At 43.8% G+C, this 20,228-nt stretch overlaps 1 protein-coding gene across 1 annotated transcript in view; it reads left to right on the top strand.

The window, feature by feature from the left end:
- Positions 1–20,228, top strand: part of LOC126260783 (serine protease snake-like) — a 179,477-nt gene that overhangs the window by 89,191 nt on the left and 70,058 nt on the right. The window contains exon 4 of the mRNA XM_049958120.1: positions 5,213–5,304. Within this exon, the coding sequence (XP_049814077.1) occupies positions 5,213–5,304 (92 nt within the window). The remainder of the gene's footprint in view (positions 1–5,212; positions 5,305–20,228) is intronic.

The raw sequence follows: 20,228 nt of genomic DNA, 5'->3' as shown, positions 1-20,228 counted from the left end.
AAAAAACTTCGCGATTAACCTCAGAACTGATCCCATCCCCCCCTCCTGCCCCCCTCCACCGAACCCCATAAGCCCTAGCTCAGGCTCTGGTACACTTTCTTCTAATTTCACTGAAGGTTATTTTTGACTTTTCTACATGCTGAGTCAGTCCTTCCGTCGATCATTTCTTTTTCGATTTCTTCACATTTTTCCTGCAGCCAGTTTTCGCTTTGGCTGCCCTGCACTTCCTATTTATTTCATTCGTAAGTGATTTATATTTGTTTATTTCTTTTTCTGAGCTTTTCTTACTTCCTTTGTATTTTCGTCGATCAGATGAAGTATTTTTTTTTGTTACCAAAGGTTTCTTCGCAGTTACCTTTCTTGTACCTGTGTTTGTCTGTCCAACGTCTTTGATTGCCCTTTTCTTTAGAAACCCACTCATCTTCAATTGAATGGCCTACTCTGGTATTCCTTAACTTCATATCCGTCTTATCATTTCTCAGTATTTCAGTATCCCACTTCCTTCCACACTGATTCTCTTAAACTTCAGTCTACCCTTCATCATTACTAAATAATGATCTGAGTCTACTGCATACCAGCTCGTGGGTACGCCTTAAATCCACTATCCATATATTCCTGACGTTGTGCCGGAATGGGAGCGATCTGCAGTGTATTAAACTCAGTAGAAAACTTGAAAAAGCCAACATCACTAATAAAGCATTTATTCCATAACCGGTTTCGGTAAAACTCCGTTCCCATCTTCGTAATATTATGCTCTACGATTATGTGAATTTTTAGAGCAAAATATCCGAAGATGGGTATGTAGGCTTACCGAAACCTGTTACCGATCTTGGGTTTTGAACTTTTGCTTCTGAGTTTAATACAGTATCTGATTTCGAAATCTCTGTCTGACCATGACCCAGCTGAGATCTTCCCTTGTCTCTGGGTCTTTTCCAAGCACACCTTTTCCTCTTATGATTCTTGAACAGGGTTTTCACTATTACCGTCTGACATTTATTGCAGAACTCAATTTGTCCTGTCTCATTCCGACTGCCTAGCCCATGCTCTCCCCATAAGCCTTTCTTCTATTCTTTCCCCTACAACTGCGTTCCAGTCCCCTTTCATTACTAGATTTTCGGCTCCCTTTTCATACTGAATTACCTGTTCAACATCCTCGTATACTCCTTCTACATCTTCATTTCTGCTTGCGACGTCTGGTTGCGTATCCGCGTCATGGTCGTCGGCCTTAGTCCACTGTCGAAACTGATGGGAACCACCATATCATTGAACTGTCCACAGTAGCCTTCCTGTTGACGTGTAAGTAGCAATATTTGTGGTTTACTCATTCTAGGATTCAAGACAACTGTGTACGTTGGAATGACATGTTTAATGTCGCAATATTAGCACAAAAATACACGCTTTTACACAGTTTTCAATGTGCCAACAAAAAAACAGTTGTCAGGATAACGCATCCCATCAACATCAAAAGTGAAATAATCCTAAACACTACAATATTAAAGATTAACTCTCAGAAGGTTAAATTATCCTAAACACAACAATACTACATTTTAACTAGAAGTTTCTTTACAAAATTGTTCCTACACTTACGTTACGATGTTGGTCAGTACTACGAAAAACGTCAGATTCCGGTTCAAAGTTCGGTACTATTTTTAGGATGACCATCAAATATACGGTGGATGGCTGGCTATGTGCCAAACTGAACAAAATATTACCCAAGGTCGCTCGAGTTTACAGCGGACGCAAGCTGGTGAACCAACAAGTTTATGCGTCTGCACACAGTATTTACCTTAAGCCGCGATGAGCTTTCGTCTGCTAGGCCGCTCTCTTCAACTGAAATTCCTATAAAACTAATTACACTTCTGCTGAATTTTCCAGCAGAAACTTTCCCTATGTTTCTCGTTATGCGAGAGAACATGTACTCAACCCTAGCCTTGGACTGTGGCGATATACACGCGCATGGTTGGAGCAGCATGCATATTATAATGCCCTCTCAGTTCTCGCAACAACAATTAACTAATTGGCTGGTTCGTTTCTCCACAGTTGGAGCTAAACGATGCTACAGCTAGTTTCTAGCTGGGCGTCAGCCGCTGTGAACGCAGTCTTCACACAAATTACTCGTCTGCGCTCTGCGTCGTACAGAGCATTATGCACTCAATTCTGCACTTGGCGCCAGTTCAGAGAAGAGTTCCTTAAAATTTCTGCCTTGTCTTACTCATAGCCGAACTGTCTCCCCACCTGGGTTCTTTTGTTCTTCACGTCATAGGTTTTTTCGACCAATAGGAGCGTTCCTCTTATTTTGTGGAAACTCTCTCTACTAATCGCAAGGTCCCTACCATTAAATTGTGTCGCAACTTTGGCTCTTTTCTCCTTCCTAGCGCGTTTCCAGCAACCGGACGTTTTGTGCCCGTTCCAGACGCCTAAATGCGTACATTGACTCTCTCATATGAGTACCACTTGCTGGACACGTGATCGAAAATGCGTCACTGGTTTTATTTCGTATCCATTTGGAATTCCGAAAAGCAGTTTTCTAAAAGCTTTCTTTCCTGTCCTCCCTCGGATGGGCCATTGTACTCGCTCTCCCTGTCTGAGTCACCTGGTCGGTCGTTGACTTTCCGCCTGGGACCTCCCTTTAAGTGGTTTCCGTGGTACCCCCTGTAGCTCAGCCTTACCTCTGCATTGTCCCTCTGAATTCGAAACTAAAACGCCTCTCGCTGCTTGTTTCACCTTCTGCTCAAACATGCATTATAGGAACGGTGTGTTAATTACTGTCGATTGAATGTCATCCCTTTTTGCATTACATAGTGCTAGGCAAATTAGCTAATTACCGCCGAATTAAGTTATGTGCCATATTCACCTTCCCATTGCCATGTATAAAGCTCTCATATAAGGTGCGAATCTGACCTGCATTTATTCTGCCACCTTACACATAGCGAATCCTACTCCCTTTAAACTACACTCCTGGAAATGGAAAAAAGAACACATTTACACCGGTGTGTCAGACCCACCATACTTGCTCCGGACACTGCGAGAGGGCTGTACAAGCTATGATCACACGCACGGCACAGCGGACACACCAGGACCCGCGGTGTTGGCCGTCGAATGACGCTAGCTGCGCAGCATTTGTGCACCGCCGCCGTCAGTGTCAGCCAGTTTGCCGTGGCATACGGAGCTCCATCGCAGTCTTTAACACTGGTAGCATGCCGCGACAGCGTGGACGTGAACCGTATGTGCAGTTGACGGACTTTGAGCGAGGGCGTATAGTGGGCATGCGGGAGGCCGGGTGGACGTACCGCCGAATTGCTCAACACGTGGGGCGTGAGGTCTCCACAGTACATCGATGTTGTCGCCAATGGTCGGCGGAAGGTGCACGTGCCCGTCGACCTGGGACCGAACCGCAGCGACGCACGAATGCACGCCAAGACCGTAGGATCCTACGCAGTGCCGTAGGGGACCGCACCGCCACTTCCCAGCAAATTAGGGACACTGTTGCTCCTGGGGTATCGGCGAGGACCATTCGCAACCGTCTCCATGAAGCTGGGCTACGGTCCCGCACACCGTTAGGCCGTCTTCCGCTCACGCCCCAACATCGTGCAGCCCGCCTCCAGTGGTGTCGCGACAGGCGTGAATGGAGGGACGAATGGAGACGTGTCGTCTTCAGCGATGAGAGTCGCTTCTGCCTTGGTGCCAATGATGGTCGTATGCGTGTTTGGCGCCGTGCAGGTGAGCGCCACAATCAGGACTGCATACATCGAGGCACACAGGGCCAACACCCGGCATCATGGTGTGGGGAGCGATCTCCTACACTGGCCGTACACCACTGGTGATCGTCGAGGGGACACTGAATAGTGCACGGTACATCCAAACCGTCATCGAACCCATCGTTCTACCATTCCTAGACCGGCAAGGGAACTTGCTGTTCCAACAGGACAATGCACGTCCGCATGTATCCCGTGCCACCCAACGTGCTCTAGAAGGTGTAAGTCAACTACCCTGGCCAGCAAGATCTCCGGATCTGTCCCCCATTGAGCATGTTTGGGACTGGATGAAGCGTCGTCTCACGCGGTCTGCACGTCCAGCACGAACGCTGGTCCAACTGAGGCGCCAGGTGGAAATGGCATGGCAAGCCGTTCCACAGGACTACATCCAGCATCTCTACGATCGTCTCCATGGGAGAATAGCAGCCTGCATTGCTGCGAAAGGTGGATATACACTGTACTAGTGCCGACATTGTGCATGCTCTGTTGCCTGTGTCTATGTGCCTGTGGTTCTGTCAGTGTGATCATGTGATGTATCTGACCCCAGGAATGTGTCAATAAAGTTTCCCCTTCCTGGGACAATGAATTCACGGTGTTCTTATTTCAATTTCCAGGAGTGTATTTTCTGCTGCTTTTGATATTACCCTTCAGTTTTTTCACCAAAAATCCTTATCTTCTTTCCATTACACTTCAGTGACCACCACTATATCTAGATAGAGCGTTTGCGTTTCCCTTTTTAGATTTCCTAGCTTCCCTACTACTTTCAGACTTCTTACATTCCATGCTCCAACACGTAGAATGTTATCACTTCGTTGCTTATTCTATCTTTTTCTCATGGTCACCTCTCCCTTGGAAGTCCCATCCAGAAGATTCGAATGTAGTAGTAATCCAGAATCTTTTGCCAGTGGAGAGACCATCGTGATTCTTCTTTTTCCAATTACAGCTCACCTGTCCTGTGGATAGGTATTATGTGTCTTTAAGGTGGGTGTTTCGGTGGTTCTCCCACCTTTTAGGTGCAGTTTCCCTCTCCAAGAGCAACAGTGCCTGGAAACTCTGTCCGCTCTTCCGCTCTCTGTGGCAAGGCCGTTGACAGAGTGAGGGTAACTTCTTATGCCAGAAGTCTTCGGCTGCCATTGCTGATAATTTTCACTGAAAATGTAAGCATCGGCTAGGTTCGAACCCGGGCCCCTGAATATTTTGATTACTACTCAGAACGCTACCTTTACATATTACATATATATTTATATATCATATATATTTAAAAAATATGTAACCTATATCAATCCAAAATTTTTATTAGAGTAACGTGTAAAAATTTGAAGTAAATCGGTTAAGAACTTTTCGAAATTTTTGGAAACAATGTTAGACAATATCTTGTCTGTATATAGTAGCAAAGACAATAGACTGTATAAAATGTTATTATTGCTTTTAATGCACTAGTTATCTTTCCTTTTCAGCGTGCCGAAATCATCGAGCAAATTTCAATGAAGTTCCGAAGCTCTTCATTTTAAATGGTGAAGAAGTTGTCGAGAAGGAAATTCCTCATATGGTAAGTGTGGAGAAACAATACTTGCGTGAGGTATTTTTAACTGCTTTAGCACTAAAGAAAACAAGGCAGAGTGCAGTAGGATTTCGTGCAAAGTCTCAATCACAGTGGAATAATATGGAGGCGCATTCCATGAAAGCGCACATTAGCTGGCTGGTGACGGAACGTAAATGTGGAGGATGTGACTCAGGAACGCGTCGGTCTGTCTCCGTGGAAGCTGTAAACATAATAGATGATGGATATATAATATGCAAAATGCAAAGAAACTGGCCACATATTTTCAGGCGCTGTTTCTGTATGTTAGTGAAAGCCGGCCGCAGTGACCGAGCGGGTCTAGGTGCTTCAGTCCAGAACCGCGCGACTGCTACGGTCGCAGATTCGAATCCTGCCCCGGGCATGGATGTGTCTCATGTCCTTAGGTTAGTTTGGTTTAAGTAGTTCTAAGTTCTAGGGGACTGATGACCTCAGATGTTAAGTCCCATAGTGCTCAGAGCCATTTGAACTCTTTTATGTTAGTGAAGGTTTGCTTCCACAGTACCCATAGTACCAACATCTCAGTCTTCTTAGAACATGTTGGAGAGCTTCATTTCTCTTTGGACTGACGGTCCCAGGAACATAGTACATATCTAACACATCGGCTGAGAGTTGCACTGTAAACAGGTATGTGATTTGTCATCGACCAAGCCTAATCAAGTTGAGAGCAATTCTCAGTGGACGCCATTGATTAGGTAGCACAAAACACTGTCTCCGGTATTATTTTTTTAATAATGGTTTGCTGTGGTCAAACAGCGGAGCAAAACTCGTATAAGTTCGCGAATGACATTTATGAAACGGGGATCACTCAGTGAAACGACTGTAATTGATACGCTTTCCAAGAAAGCAAGAGCCTGCGGATATGAAAATTACTGCACAATCAGTATAGCTTCAGGAGTACTTTATCGAAGAATGGAAGTGAAAAAAATAGATTATATGTGGATTAGTTCGACTTTAAAAGAGATAAGGACACTAGAGAAACCATTTGTCAAAAGCAAATCCTTTAATCTACAGGGAATTGCAGGAAATAATATGGAAGGAAATGCGCAGTGTAAAGGCACATCTTTCAAAGTCATGCAGCGAAACACACTGAAGAGCGAAAAAAACTGGTATAGGCATGCATATTCAAATACAGAGATACGTAAACTAGCCGAATACGACGCTGCGGTCGGCAACGTCTATATAAGACAACAGGTGTCTGGCGCAGTTGTTAGATCGGTTACTGCTGCTACAATGGCAAGTTATCAAGATTTAAGCGAGTTTGAACATGGTGTTATAGTCGGTGCACGAGCGATAGGACACGGCATCACCGAGGCAGCGATGGAGTGGAGGGAGATTTTCCCGTGCGGCCATTTCACGAATGTATAGTAAATATCAGGAATCCGGAAAACACCAAAACTCCGACATCGCCGCAGCCAGAAAAAGATCCTACAAGAACGGAACCAACGCCAACTGAAGAAACCGTCCAACGTGACAGAAGTGCAACCCTTCCAGGGGCAGATGTGGACTCTGACCACAATCTATTGGTTATGAGTTGTAGATTAAAACTGAAGAAACTGCAAAAAGGTGGGAATTTAAGGAGATAGGACCTGGATAAACTGACTAAACCAGAAGTTGTACAGAGTTTCATGGAGAGCATAAGGGAACAATTGACAAGAATGGGGGAAAGAAATACAGTAGAAGAAGAATGGGTAGCTTTGAGGGAAGAAGTAGTGAAGGCAGCAGAGGATCAAGTAGGTAAAAAGACGAGGGCTAGTAGAAATCCGTGGGTGACAGAAGAAATACTGAATTTAATTGATGAAAGGAGAAAATATAAAAATGCAGTAAATGAAGCACAAAAAGGAATACAAACGTCTCAAAAATGAGATCGACAGGAAGTGCAAAATGGCTAAGCAGGGATGGCTAGAGGACAAATGTAAGGCTGTAGAGGCTTATCTCACTAGGGGTAAGATAGATACTGCCGACAGGAAAATTAAAGAGATCTTTGGAGAAAAGAGAGCCACTTGTATGAATATCAAGAGTTCAGATGGAAACCCAGTTCTAAGCAAAGAAGGGAAAGCAGAAAGGTGGAAGGAGTATATAGAGGGACTATACAAGGGCGATGTACTTGAGGGCAATGTTATAGAAAGGGAAGAGGATGTAGATGAAGATGAAATGGGAGATATGATACTGCGTGAAGAATTTGATAGAGCACTGAAAGACCTAAGTAGAAACAAGGCCCCAGGAGTAGACAACATTCCATTAGAACTACTGATAGCCTTGGGAGAGTCAGTCCTGACAAAACTCTACCATCTGGTGAGCAAGATGTATGAGAGAGGCGAAATACCCTCAGACTTCAAGAAGAATATAATAATTCCAATCCCAAAGAAAGCAGGCGTTGACAGATGAGAAAATTACCGAACTATCAGTTTAATAAGTCACGGCCGCAAAATACTAAAGCGAATTCTTTACAGACGAATGGAAAAACTAGTAGAAGCCGACCCCGGGGAAGATCAGTTTGGATTCCGTAGAAATATGGGAACACGTGAGGCAATACTGACCCTACGACTTATCTTAGAAGCTAGATTAAGAAAGGGCAAACCCACGTTTCTAGCATTTGTACACTTAGAGAAAGCTTTCGTCAATGTTGACTGGAATACTCTCTTTCAAATTCTAAAGGTGGCAGGGCAAACTACAGGGAACGAAAGGCTATTTACAATTTGTACAGAAACCAGATGGCAGTTATAAGAGTTGAGGGACATGAAAGGGAATCAGTGGTTGGGAAGGGAGTGAGACAGGGTTGCAGCCTCTCCCCGATGTTATTCAATCTGTATAGTGAGCAAGCAGTAAAGGAAACAAAAGAAAAATTCGGAGTAGGTATTAAAATCCATGGAGAAGAAATAAAAACTTTGAGGTTCGCCGATGACATTGTAATTCTGTCAGAAACAGCAAAGGACTTGGAAGAGCAGTTGAACAGAATGGACAGTGTCTTGAAGGGAGGATATAAGATGAACATCAACAAAAGCAAAACGAGGATAATGGAATGTAGTCTAATTAAGTCGGGTGATGCTGAGGGAATTCGATTAGGAAATGAGACACTTAAAGTAGAAAAGGAGTTTTGCTATTTGGGGAGAGAAATAACTGATGATGGTAGAAGTAGAGAGGATATAAAATGTAGACTGGCAATGGCAAGGAAAGCGTTTCTGAAGAAGGGAAATTTGTTAACATCGAGTATAGATTTAAATGTCAGGTAGTCGTTTCTGAAAGTATTTGTATGGAGTGTAACCATTTATGGAAGTGAAACATGGACGGTAAATAGTTTGGACAAGAAGAGAATAGAAGCTTTTGAAATGTGGTGCTACAGAAGAATGCTGAAGATTAGATGGGTAGATCACATAACTACTGAGGAGGTATTGAATAGGATTGGGGAGGAGAGGAGTTTGTGGCACAACTTGACTAGAAGAAGGGATCGGTTGGTGGGACATATTCTGAGGCACCAAGGGATCTCCAGTTTAGTATTGGAGAGCAGCGTGGAGGGTAAAAATCGAAGAGGGAGACCAAGAGCTGAATACACTAAACAGGTTCAGAAGAATGTAGGTTGCAGTAAGTACTGGGAGATGAAGAAGCTTGCACAGAATAGAGTAGCGTGGAAAGCTGCATCAAACCAGTCTCAGGACTGATGACCACAACAACAACAACCAGTTTCTTTGGCCCTTCAGTGTAGAAAAACTGAAGGCAAAGTGAGACTTGTACAAAAAGTAAGGCAAGGAGCTAGGATTTACAACATTAGAAGTAGAGAATCTTCATAAAAATAGATGGCAGCATTCTGCTTAATATTACAGAAAATGGGTGAGTGGAAGGGATACATTCAAAGTCACTTCAGGGACCACGGAAGTGTTGAGCATGGTGGTCTGGGAGAGCTATGACATGGAAATTACAAGAGCAGAATTTATGCCATAACAATATCAAAGAATGAAAAGGGTCCAGGTCCTGACGAAATGCACAATAAAGTACTAAAACTGTTCAGGGACGAATGATCTCTTTCCTTGCTGGTTGGTTTTGTTCAACAGTGTCTACCGAAGTGGAATCATAACTCATGACTGGCTCAAATCAACGTTTGGACCACTTCACAAAAACCCCATTATACAATGATCAGTTCAAAGCGCTCATGCCATTCCTTAAAGTACTGCATATGAGAGTATACCATAAATCCGAGGTACTGATTCAGTGATGCCGCGATATTTGTGTCGATGTTTATGCTTGTTTCGTCGTTTACGAAATAGCTTTTGATACTATCCTTCATAACAAACATGCATGTGTTTGGTGAACTGGGGCTGCATGACTATGCCATCCGATTGACTGGAAACATGTACTGGAACTAGAGTGCTGGTATGTATACCGATAGTCAGCTGTCAAAAGAAGTATCAATAATGAAACCTCGCACTCGATGAAGAAAGAGATCCGCGGAAAACTTCTCGTAACTTACCGCCTGTTGCAGGAGATGGCTCTGCAAGCAACGCTGGATAGCGAGCGCAAACATAATCTAAGGACGTAGAGGGCGCCACCTCCGTATGCGCCATTACTGTGTTGTCGTCATGACGGTGTCCAACCGATCACATGCCGTCCTCTGTGTATAAAAGTGGGGCTCCGACAGTTTACGACAGTCAGCCTGAGCCCCTGATGACAGTGATGGAGGTAGTCATTGAAAGCTTGGGATTTTATCCAAATTTGCTTCAGCAAGTAAACTGGTTCAAATGGCTCTGAGCACTATGCGACTTAACTTCTGAGATCATCAGTTGCCTAGAACTTAGAACTAATTAAACCTAACCTAAGGACATCTGACACATCCATGGCCGAGGCAGGATTCGAACCTGCGACCGTAGCGGTCGCTCGGTTCCAGACTGTAGCGCCTAGAACCGCACGGCCACTCCGGCCGGCGCAAGTAAACTGAGAACTTTTTATGCAATAGTGAAAATAGTTCGATAGGACTGCATCCTCTCGCAATTACTTTTTAACTTCTATTATGAAAAGATTTTCTGAGATTCTCTTAGTCGAAAGTATCAAGGAACGGTGGTTAATGGAGTTACTATCAGTAACATGTGATATGCTCATGACATTGCCTTACTTACAGCCGGGCTGGAAGGTCTGCAGGGACTACTAAACACTACTACTGAAAAGAGGTATACCAAGGGGTTAGGTTTAAACGTCAAGAAAACATAATGGATCTTTGTCAATAGAAAACGCGATGTAATTCACGGCACTCTTGCATCCGGTAATTATAAGATCGAAAGGGTTCACTCATATAAATATTTGTGGTGTCAAATCAACGATGACTGTAACTTCTCACAACAAATTCGCTGCAGAATTGAACAGGCCAGAAGTTTTTTTTATCAGAAAATGAAATTTCTGACTAACCACGGCATGAGTGTTACACTTCACCGCCTGTTCAACTACATATTCATTATCCTACTCTATGCAATTCAGTCATGGACTCTTAACCGCAGTGTGAGGCAAGAAACTGGAGGCATTTGAAATTTCGTATCGAATGGTTTTAAGGATAAGCCCACCATGGACAGATAAAGTAAAAAATGCGGCAGTACTCAACACCATTAAGAGAAGAAAACTCGAATACTTTGGCCATATAATGCACAGCAACAAACGCAGCATGTTGTAACTATTTATTCAAGGGAAGATTGATGGTAGATATGGTCAAGGATGTAGATGATTATGATGGCCAAAGATCTTAAGTAGTTTGGATTGGGCACAGAATGTCTGTTCAGAGTAGCCACGGACAAACAGCAGATGATGTTACTGATCGACAATGTTCTCGGAGGACAAGGCACTGAAGAAGAAGAGTAAGGATGATAATAGAAGACAGATTTATAAACAACAGTGAAACATACATTGTACTCGCAGATAAAGAGAATATCTATCATGAGGTAAAAGGTTTTCACATTCATACGCAGTCTGGTGTCAACCACAGTGATGGAAGGGTAATCCATTCTCTTTATGCGAATCAGACTTAAGTGACCAGCAATGACGGCATGACAAAACAGGAAGAGTATGAGGTACGACAAGCACACATAACGAAGATTACTCTGGGCACTTGGCCGGCCTGAGTGGTCGAGCGGTTCTAGGCGCTTCAGTCTGGAACCGCGCGACCGCTACGGTCGCAGGGTCGAATCCTGCCTCGGGCATGGATGTGTGTGATGTCCTTAGGTTAGTTAGGTTTAAGTAGTTCTAAGTTCTAGGGGACTAATGAGCACAGCAGTTAAGTCCCATAGTGCTCAGAGCCATTTGAACCATTTTGAACCCTGGGCACTTGCTTGCTGTTCAGGACACTGCAGTCCTGCCGTCTTCAGTGAGACAAGCTCCATTTGCAGTCTAGATGCTGAGTTAATCAAACATTTGTTGACTGGTAAAAGCTACTCAGTCACACAAAAGAAATCTACACGCCAGTGGCGATCATAAGCATTGCAGATGGTCAATAATAACTTTGGGTCAGTAATTTTCATGAACATGCACAACTTATCCCTAAAGGTATGTGGATAAGAACTCTCGAACAAGTTCAGGATCATCAGCTCAGTGCTACCCACAAAGAATTATGCTTGTTACCACTGCTGAACAAGGAGGGGAGGAAACTACTATCGAAATGCCAATAAGATATGGTTCGTCCAGAGAACAACATTGGCAAATGTTAGCCACTCTGTGTCAGTTCTCGGCTGCTTTCAAATCTGGAGTGCAAAACACAGAATAGGAGGCCTTTGGTAAAATACCGTATCAGCAGTGGGGATTATCAACCAATTAGTCACTTCTTACTTTGGGTGTCGACGGCTGAACAACCCATAATTCGGTAGATAACATCATTTCCCTTGCAAGAACTATTGCATAGAGGCGCCAAATTTTCAAAAATGGTTCAAAGGTCTCTGAGCACTATGGGATTTAACATCTATGGTCATCAGTTCCCTAGAACGTAGAACTACTTAAACCTAACTAACCTCAGGACATCACACAACACCCAGTCATCACGGGGCAGAGAAAATCCCTGATGCCGCCGGGAATCGAACCCGGGAACCCGTGCGCGGGAAGCGAGAACGCTACCGCACGACCACGAACCAAATTTTCCTGGAACAAATTGCAAGAAAGGTCTTACCTTATAAGGAGGCGCTAATAATTTCTCCAGTGCTATTGTGTAGCAGGAAAGCTGAGACAGAACTTCAAACTGACACTACTGGTTGTGGGATAGGTGGAGTCTAAGTGCAAATCCAGCAAGGTACTATGTCTCCATAGTACTCTCCACGTCCGAGGTGAGCTGTTCTACAACGATCGACAATTTCCACCCACATTTATTTGACAAATCATTCATCAATATAATGGAGCACCATTCCTATTCTGAATGATCTTTCAGGTCAACTGGTGAGACAGGCGCTGAGGCTTTAGGATTACATCAAAGTGGTATTTAAATGCGAATGCAAACCCAAGGACACCATTTCAAAGAATCCTTTAGCAGAACACAGCTGTGTGGATGAAATCTCAGTCACTGCTTCATTAAATGGTATTGTTGCTGAACAGAAGAAAGATCAGCACTGCGGAAAACCATACAAACGTTGAAGAAGAAGAAATTATCCAGAGGGAAATATTAACCGATGAATGAAACATTGTACGAGGGTTAGACTTAAATAGTGGCAACTATTTATTCACAACCGATACAAAAGAGTTACATGTTTGCACCTTTTACTGCCCTTCAGAGTAGTCACCAGCGTCGTGTAGAACCCGTTGCCAGCGATGTGGAAGGCGTAGCATACCGTTAGCAGAGCCTGTTCTGTTGATGGTGCGAATGGAGCGGTCTACTGCCTGTCGAATCTCTGGAACAGTTCCGAAGCGAATGCCACGAAGTGGTTGCTTCATCTTTGGAATCAAATCAAAGTCACAAGGACTTAAGTCCGGACAGTATGGTGGATGGTACAGTAGTTCCCAGTCCAATCGACCGAACAGAGCAGCCACAGCTTGCGCTGTATGCGCCGGCGCACTGTCGTGCAAAATGACGAGTGGGTTGCGCAGAAAGTGTCGCCGCTTCTTTCGCAAAGCTGGTCGCAGGTGATGCAGAAAAAACGGACAGTAATACGACTTAAGTCCTTGTGACTTTGATTCCGAAGATGAAGGAACCACTTCGTGTCATTCGGTTCAGAACTGTTCCAGAGATTCGACAGGCAGTAGACCGCTCCATTCGCACCATCAACAGGAGAAGCTCTGCTAACGGTATACTACACCTTCCACAAAGCTGGCAACGGGTTCTACACAACGCTGGTGACTACTTTGAAGGACACTAACAGGTGCAAAACAAGTAACTCTGTTGTATCGGTTGCGAATAAATACTTGCCAAAGTTCCAACCCTCGTATAAGAGCCACTATTTACAAACACGGGCAGAAATGGTTACTCATCATCTCAGCACATCTACAGCCAACTATGCTGAAGTACATATTTCCATAATGTTCCAGCATCTAGTCACCTGGGATTCTCTACATGGCAGCAGATGCAGGTATCACTGGCCAGGCCCCTACTGACCCATTAGACACTACGTGGATTCACTGTAAGGAATGCCAGTGATGTTAGCAGAGTGCCGCAATCACCTCTGGGGCATCTGAAACAGATTACACCTGCGGCAGCGCCATGCCTGCAGACTGGAAGCGACCTCTTGGGAGATTTTCCAAGTACGCAAATGACGATAGGTGGATAATAGTCTGCACAGAGTACATCACGATATGCTGGCAGAAACGCTATGCCGACCGCTGAAGCCTCAGAAACTGTAACTTTGCTTGTGGAACACATAAGTTTGAAGCAGAGAGCACCCCATGTGATGATCTCTGATGATGGAAAAGTTTTCCAGTCGCGAGTAGTATCAGGGGTAACTTCTCATTGTGACAACGCCCACATGATGACAATTGCGTGCAGCCCACAGATGAATGGCCTCACAGAAAACTTTAATAAGACTCCGGCTGATATGCTATTGATGTACTTTGATTTGGAACAAAGAGACTGGTATATCATACTGTTTGTTGTGAGATTCGCATAAAACTCACCGAATCAAGACACAACATACTTCACTGTAGCGAGGCCAAAATGACAATCTATACACTGTTCTTGTTTCAGTCGGACGACAATCAAGATTGGCAAGTGGAACAGATCACCAGGGCTAAAGAAGCAAGGCAGCTGGCTAGCATATAGATCCTGCACACCCGAAGAAAGACTGGGAGTGCTGTAACGCCAAGCACTGGGCAGTGAGATTCAGCCTCGAAGACTTGGTATAGATTTTTAGCCTATGTGGGAAGTGTGACTGTTGGAAAAGTTAATATAATGTATCGTACCATTCATCTCTTGTCAGACGTCGCATACATAGTCGAGGATTATGAACCTTCATTAAGAAGACAACAACGCAGAGACTTACTACAATCCTCAGGTGCAAACTGACGATGGGGGATTCTTGTTCAAGCAAACTGAAGGCCCACTCGATTATTGTGAAGCTTCGATGGGAGGAGCGACCTTTGCTACTTACCATTCTGAAGGATATGTGACAGCATGACCCAAACTTGACGCTGCTCCAGTGCTGCCATACGCTGGACCTCTAACAACGTCTAGCTCTTGGATGCTGTACTCGGCTCCAGTGATAACATCTCAAACAACGGAACGCTGTTTCTCCAAGAGAGGGATCAATGCCGTGAGCTGTGCATTGTGTAATGTTGGAGTAGCAGTAGGGGTCAGTGGCTTGCGTATGCGGGTCGCCGTTTCAGACCTGTTCAGCAGCAAATATTTATTTGGTATTTATCATTTCTGTATGGTTCTCGAAATTTCTTATGTTTGTAATGTTTGCATACTCTGGAATATTCAGTGCTCATATAAATAGCAGCACCCTCCGTCCATGAGGATGGTATGATGGTATCCGCAATAAATGTGCTTACATTGCTAAGTGTTTTACTTCACTGATGACACTGCTTTATAATTTAGATTTGATTGTGGTTACGTCGTGCCAAAATGCACGTGAACAAAAATAAAGCTAATATGATGGTGTGCAAACCATATTGGATAAAAGTTAAACATGGACAAGAGATACTTGAGAATGCAATGCATTTTCGTGTCTCATCAGTAAGGTGGATAGAGAAAGGGAGATGCAAGACGGGCATGATAGCAAGGGTTGCATAAGTCAGTAGGGGTTTTTATAAGAAGAAGAAGAAGCTGGTGACATCGCAAAATATAAAACTTAACACGAGGAAAAGATTTTTGAAAACTTCATAGGAGGCATATCTATGCATGGATACAAAACGTAGACAGTATTCAATATAAATGAACCAGTTTCGTAACTGTCTGTCTGTACGGTAAATGTTCTCATTGAAATTCGATGTTACTGGCGACTGTTCTATGTCAGCTGCATCGATCGAGTAAGGAATGAAGACGTCCTATGACGAATCAACGACAAAAAAATCCTAACAAAGAATGTAATGAATTGGTGAGAGAGAAGAGTTGGACACATATTACGAATTCAGATGTTGCTGAAGATTGTAGTTGAAGAGACAGTGGAAGGAAAGAATCGCAAAGTAAGGACACGAAATGTCACAAGGAATTTTATAGTGTGAGACGAGGCAGTTATGCTGAAATTAAGTACCCAGCTGGCATCCTATAGTGATGCAATACTGAACCACAGCAACGTTATGGCAGACTACAAAAAGGAATAACATGCTTCCATGATGAAATTCCACATTACAGCTGAGTGTGCGCTGATTGAAAACAACCTGGAAATTCATACTATGTGCTGGGCGGGGATTCGAGCCTGGGGACCTTCGGCTGTCGCGGACAAGTGCTGTGCCGCCAGTCATTCAAGCACGAGACGCGGCCGGCCCCCACGGCGTACTTCCGCCAGTACCTCGTCTGCTACCTTCCGAATTTCGCATTTCTCCTGCACACCTTACTGGACTAGCACTCCTGGAAGAAAGGATATTGCGGAGAAATGGCTTGGTTACGGCCTGGGAGGATTGTTCAGAACGGATTTTCACTGTGCAGAGCGGATTACGTGATGGTTTGATACACATGAATCGTTAATGTAAAGTGTTAACTGTTTTAGATGTGTCACCCGTTGACTGGGTAACCTATAAAAATATTTCTGATGTCAAGTTCGTGATTTTAAGTTTTACCGAATTTCGTGGCCAATAAATCACCCCAGCTACAACTGAAGTGTGCAGACAGCCCTAATGAGGCCAATTGAGGAGCTACCTGATTGAGCAGTAGCTGCACTAGTCACGAAAACTGACAACGGCCGACACAGCGGTGCGCTGACTACTTCCCCCTCCTTATCCGCATCCGGCGACGCCTAAGGGATTAGGATGACACGGCGGCCGGCCGGTACCGTTGAGCCTTCAACGCCGATGTTTGTTTGTTACAACTGTAGTTATTATCGCTACCTATCTCGAATCCTACTAAGTAAGGCGCAATACTAGTATTTCTTTTAATCTACAAAAAAGAAAAAGGAAAAATAGGTACCACGCGCGCTGACATACACCTTGATGTCTGTGCAGTTAATGGCGAAAATTTTACCAATGGCAGTGCTGCGAGTGAATGACGCTTCTAGTTTATTATGAAATTATGTGAACTATTAGGCAAGGAGGTAACAGATCGTCTACATTCGTCAACGACCTAAAACCCACAGTACAGGCTCGGTTGTGATGTACTTGCTACTGCACGCAGACGAAGATCTTACAACGCAAATGTGAAATGCCGCCTAAAGAAGACGTGTGTAACAATTTTCTAAGATACTAAACGCACACTTATGGTTCAGAAACAGAAGCACAACTGATTCAACACTACAGCGAAATGTTAAAGAGGCCCCAGCGCAAACTGAAATCCAACAATCTGGCATGGTAAGTCCCGGCATGATAATTCCGCATGACGACGGACTTTTGCACAATGCCTCGAAATTTTGAAATCTTTTCCTAAACATGAACATGTTTTTTGCATACAGTATTTTGCTAGCGATGAGGAGCTTTTGGAAGCTGCTGAGCTGCATCTGCGCTTTACTACTAGGTAAACAGAAAATGTACCACCCTGGTTGTTGTTTGTTGTTTCGGGAAACCACGGACAGGGATTGTGGGACCATCCTGGTTCTTATTTGTTCAATTTAGGGAAATCACGGACGGGGATTTGAACGGTCGTCCTCCCGAAGGAAAAAGAAAGGAAGATAGAGTTTAACGTTCCAGCGCCAACAAGGTCATTAGAGGAGGAGCAGCCGCTCGGATTAGGGAAGGACGGGCAAGGAAATCGGTCATGCCCTTTGAAGAGGGCGATACTGGTATTTGCCTGGAGCGATCTGGGGAGATTGTGGAAAATCTATTCGGACGGCCAGACGGGGATTCGATTCGTCGTCCAACTGAATGCAATTCCAGCGTGCTAACCACTAAGTGACATAGCTCGCTAATACTGCAATGAATTACTTTGAGAAGTGGGTTACTTTGGTGTTAGGGCTGTAATGGTAGATACTGTGATCATTGGTACCTTAATATGTACCTTCGTTAGTGAGCCAGTTTATTTCTCTGTGCCTGTCTTCCCGCAATCACGTCACACGATTTACTGCCTGACGTTATCTGCAAGGATGTAACTGAACCAATAAGTGACACTTGTTGGTATAGACTAAACATTTTGCATCCGCACATCCGCACTTCAACACCTGACCCGTTGAGTAGGGGAAAATAAGCATTAGTGGCTTGTTTTTGTCACATGTACTTGGAGGTACTAACCGACGTAAAAACATAAGACTCCTAATAGCTGCAATTATTAGTCTGTAAATGAAGTAAGTACTGACGTAATGTTGTTCAGTAAACTGTCCTCAGCCACCAATAAAAATATCTCCATTTATACCCCTGATAGAATACGCGTATAGTAAGCAGTGCTTATAAAGTGTATTTTCTTATCTTTACTTCTATTAGAATTGACTCCACAAAAATTTTCTTTAGGTTCCACGAACAGGGCTCGGTGTCTATCACAACAGAAATCTGAGGGTTCAGACTTCAATATGTCATCGATACCAGTATTTGTACTGTGACTTACCTCTTATTTCACCTCTGTCAATTATTTTTATCTGTGAGTTATTTATGTATAACGACAAAGCTGCTAAAATCTTTATTGTTGTTGGTGTGGCCATTGCACACTCTAACCTTATATAGCAGTAACACAACCAGTTTGTAGTTGCAACACTTCTTTATTGATTACACATACACATGAATTCATCAGCAGTAATAATCAATTAACAACATTTGCATATCAGGGCCCTATCCACAATTAGTATTTACAATATTAACCGTCACACTTCTGACAACGGCCTCCTTAGGTGAGGGTAACAACAGATAACTAAATGTTTACAATGTCGGCTATCGCCTTTCTGACTCAGTTTTACACTTACTGAAAAGGTAAACTTAATTTGATGCTGTCTGACCTGAAGGGCACTATTAATTGTTCTGTTTACACTTAGAATTCTACTACACTCAACGTCCGGAAGATTCTAGACTTTATACAAGCTTAAGGCAAAACGTCAATTTGATGAACATGTGATGGACGCGAGCAGACGTTAATCTATTACGATTTCACAAACACACGATCGAAAGGGTGAACTTATACTCAACTTTGGGCAGTAGGAAATCTTCTGCCTAAAACAAGAGTAGAAAAATCGCGCGTTAACGGGGTCCGGACGGCCCTGAGTTCAAATCCTGAGATTTCCGTCACACTGCAAGCTCACAGGGCGAGGTTTGCTCGCGTCTACCACTATACACGTTTCTGAAAACAGGAAAACATGACGGCAGACACACTGTAGTATATACAAGCTACACAAATATATAAATAGAAAAGCAATACCTTAATATAAACATATTACAAGTTAACCAATGAACAGAATTAAGGAGCTTAGTTTCCTGTGATAAAAAAAAAAAAAAAGAAAAATCTAGATACTACGTGAAAAGATGTGTCAGTCCACACCCAGTGACTAAAGGTAATCTGTCTTTGCTGGATGGCTGACATCACATAAATCAAACATGCAGTACCTAACGTGACAAACAGCCTTCAGGTAGGTATTTGAAATTGGAATAGGGAACTAATGTCACTTCAATACGCACAAGAAATTATTAAGAAACAACAACTACCACTAATTCGTAAAAGCAGAAAATTCTAAATCTATAAATTAAGAAATGACGTTCAAGTGAACCAGCTACGTTCAGCGTGCTACTAAGCACCAAATCCAAACTTACAAATGCGAGGCGCTATTTCTAGCCCCTTCAGTAACATAATTTCATGGCCGTTCCAGAACATAAATCGCCTCGCCACCACTGCAGTTGATGTTTTGCTGCCCACTAGCACGAGCAACTGCAACAGTCCTTAAGTACGCAATAATATTCACTATATACAGAAGAGGGAACCCACCACGAAAGCTTGGCGATTAATTTTTCCTTCTTCATGTGAAATTCACACGCCATCCATCCACATAGCTCTCGAGGTATTGGCGAATGCTGTTCACCACTGGCCAGCCGTGTCAATGCAACTGTAATAACTTCCGGCAGCGGCCCACGCTTCTTCGTTGCTCCAACTCAACTGGTCCTCACGGCATATGGCCGTCCACGTGACACGGTGTCGCCAACTCCCCACAACATCGAAAGCACGTCACGTCACAGACTGAGTCGGTTCATGCGCAGACCCACTCTCCTCGACTTGCGCACGCGCGCCACCATAAATAGCGTGCCTCAAAGACGCAAACAGAACAAGGCACAGGGACAACGATCAAAGTTGGAAGTAAGAATCGATATCGCCTGGCGCCAGAAACCCACCGTCTCAGTCGTGCTGCGATACTGATGTTCCAAAAAGACAGTGGACGCCTCTGGAATGCAGT

The sequence above is a fragment of the Schistocerca nitens genome, chromosome 5 (assembly GCF_023898315.1).
Source record: "Schistocerca nitens isolate TAMUIC-IGC-003100 chromosome 5, iqSchNite1.1, whole genome shotgun sequence".
NCBI lineage: Eukaryota > Metazoa > Arthropoda > Insecta > Orthoptera > Acrididae > Schistocerca > Schistocerca nitens.
This window is presented reverse-complemented; position numbering and strand designations above follow the sequence as displayed.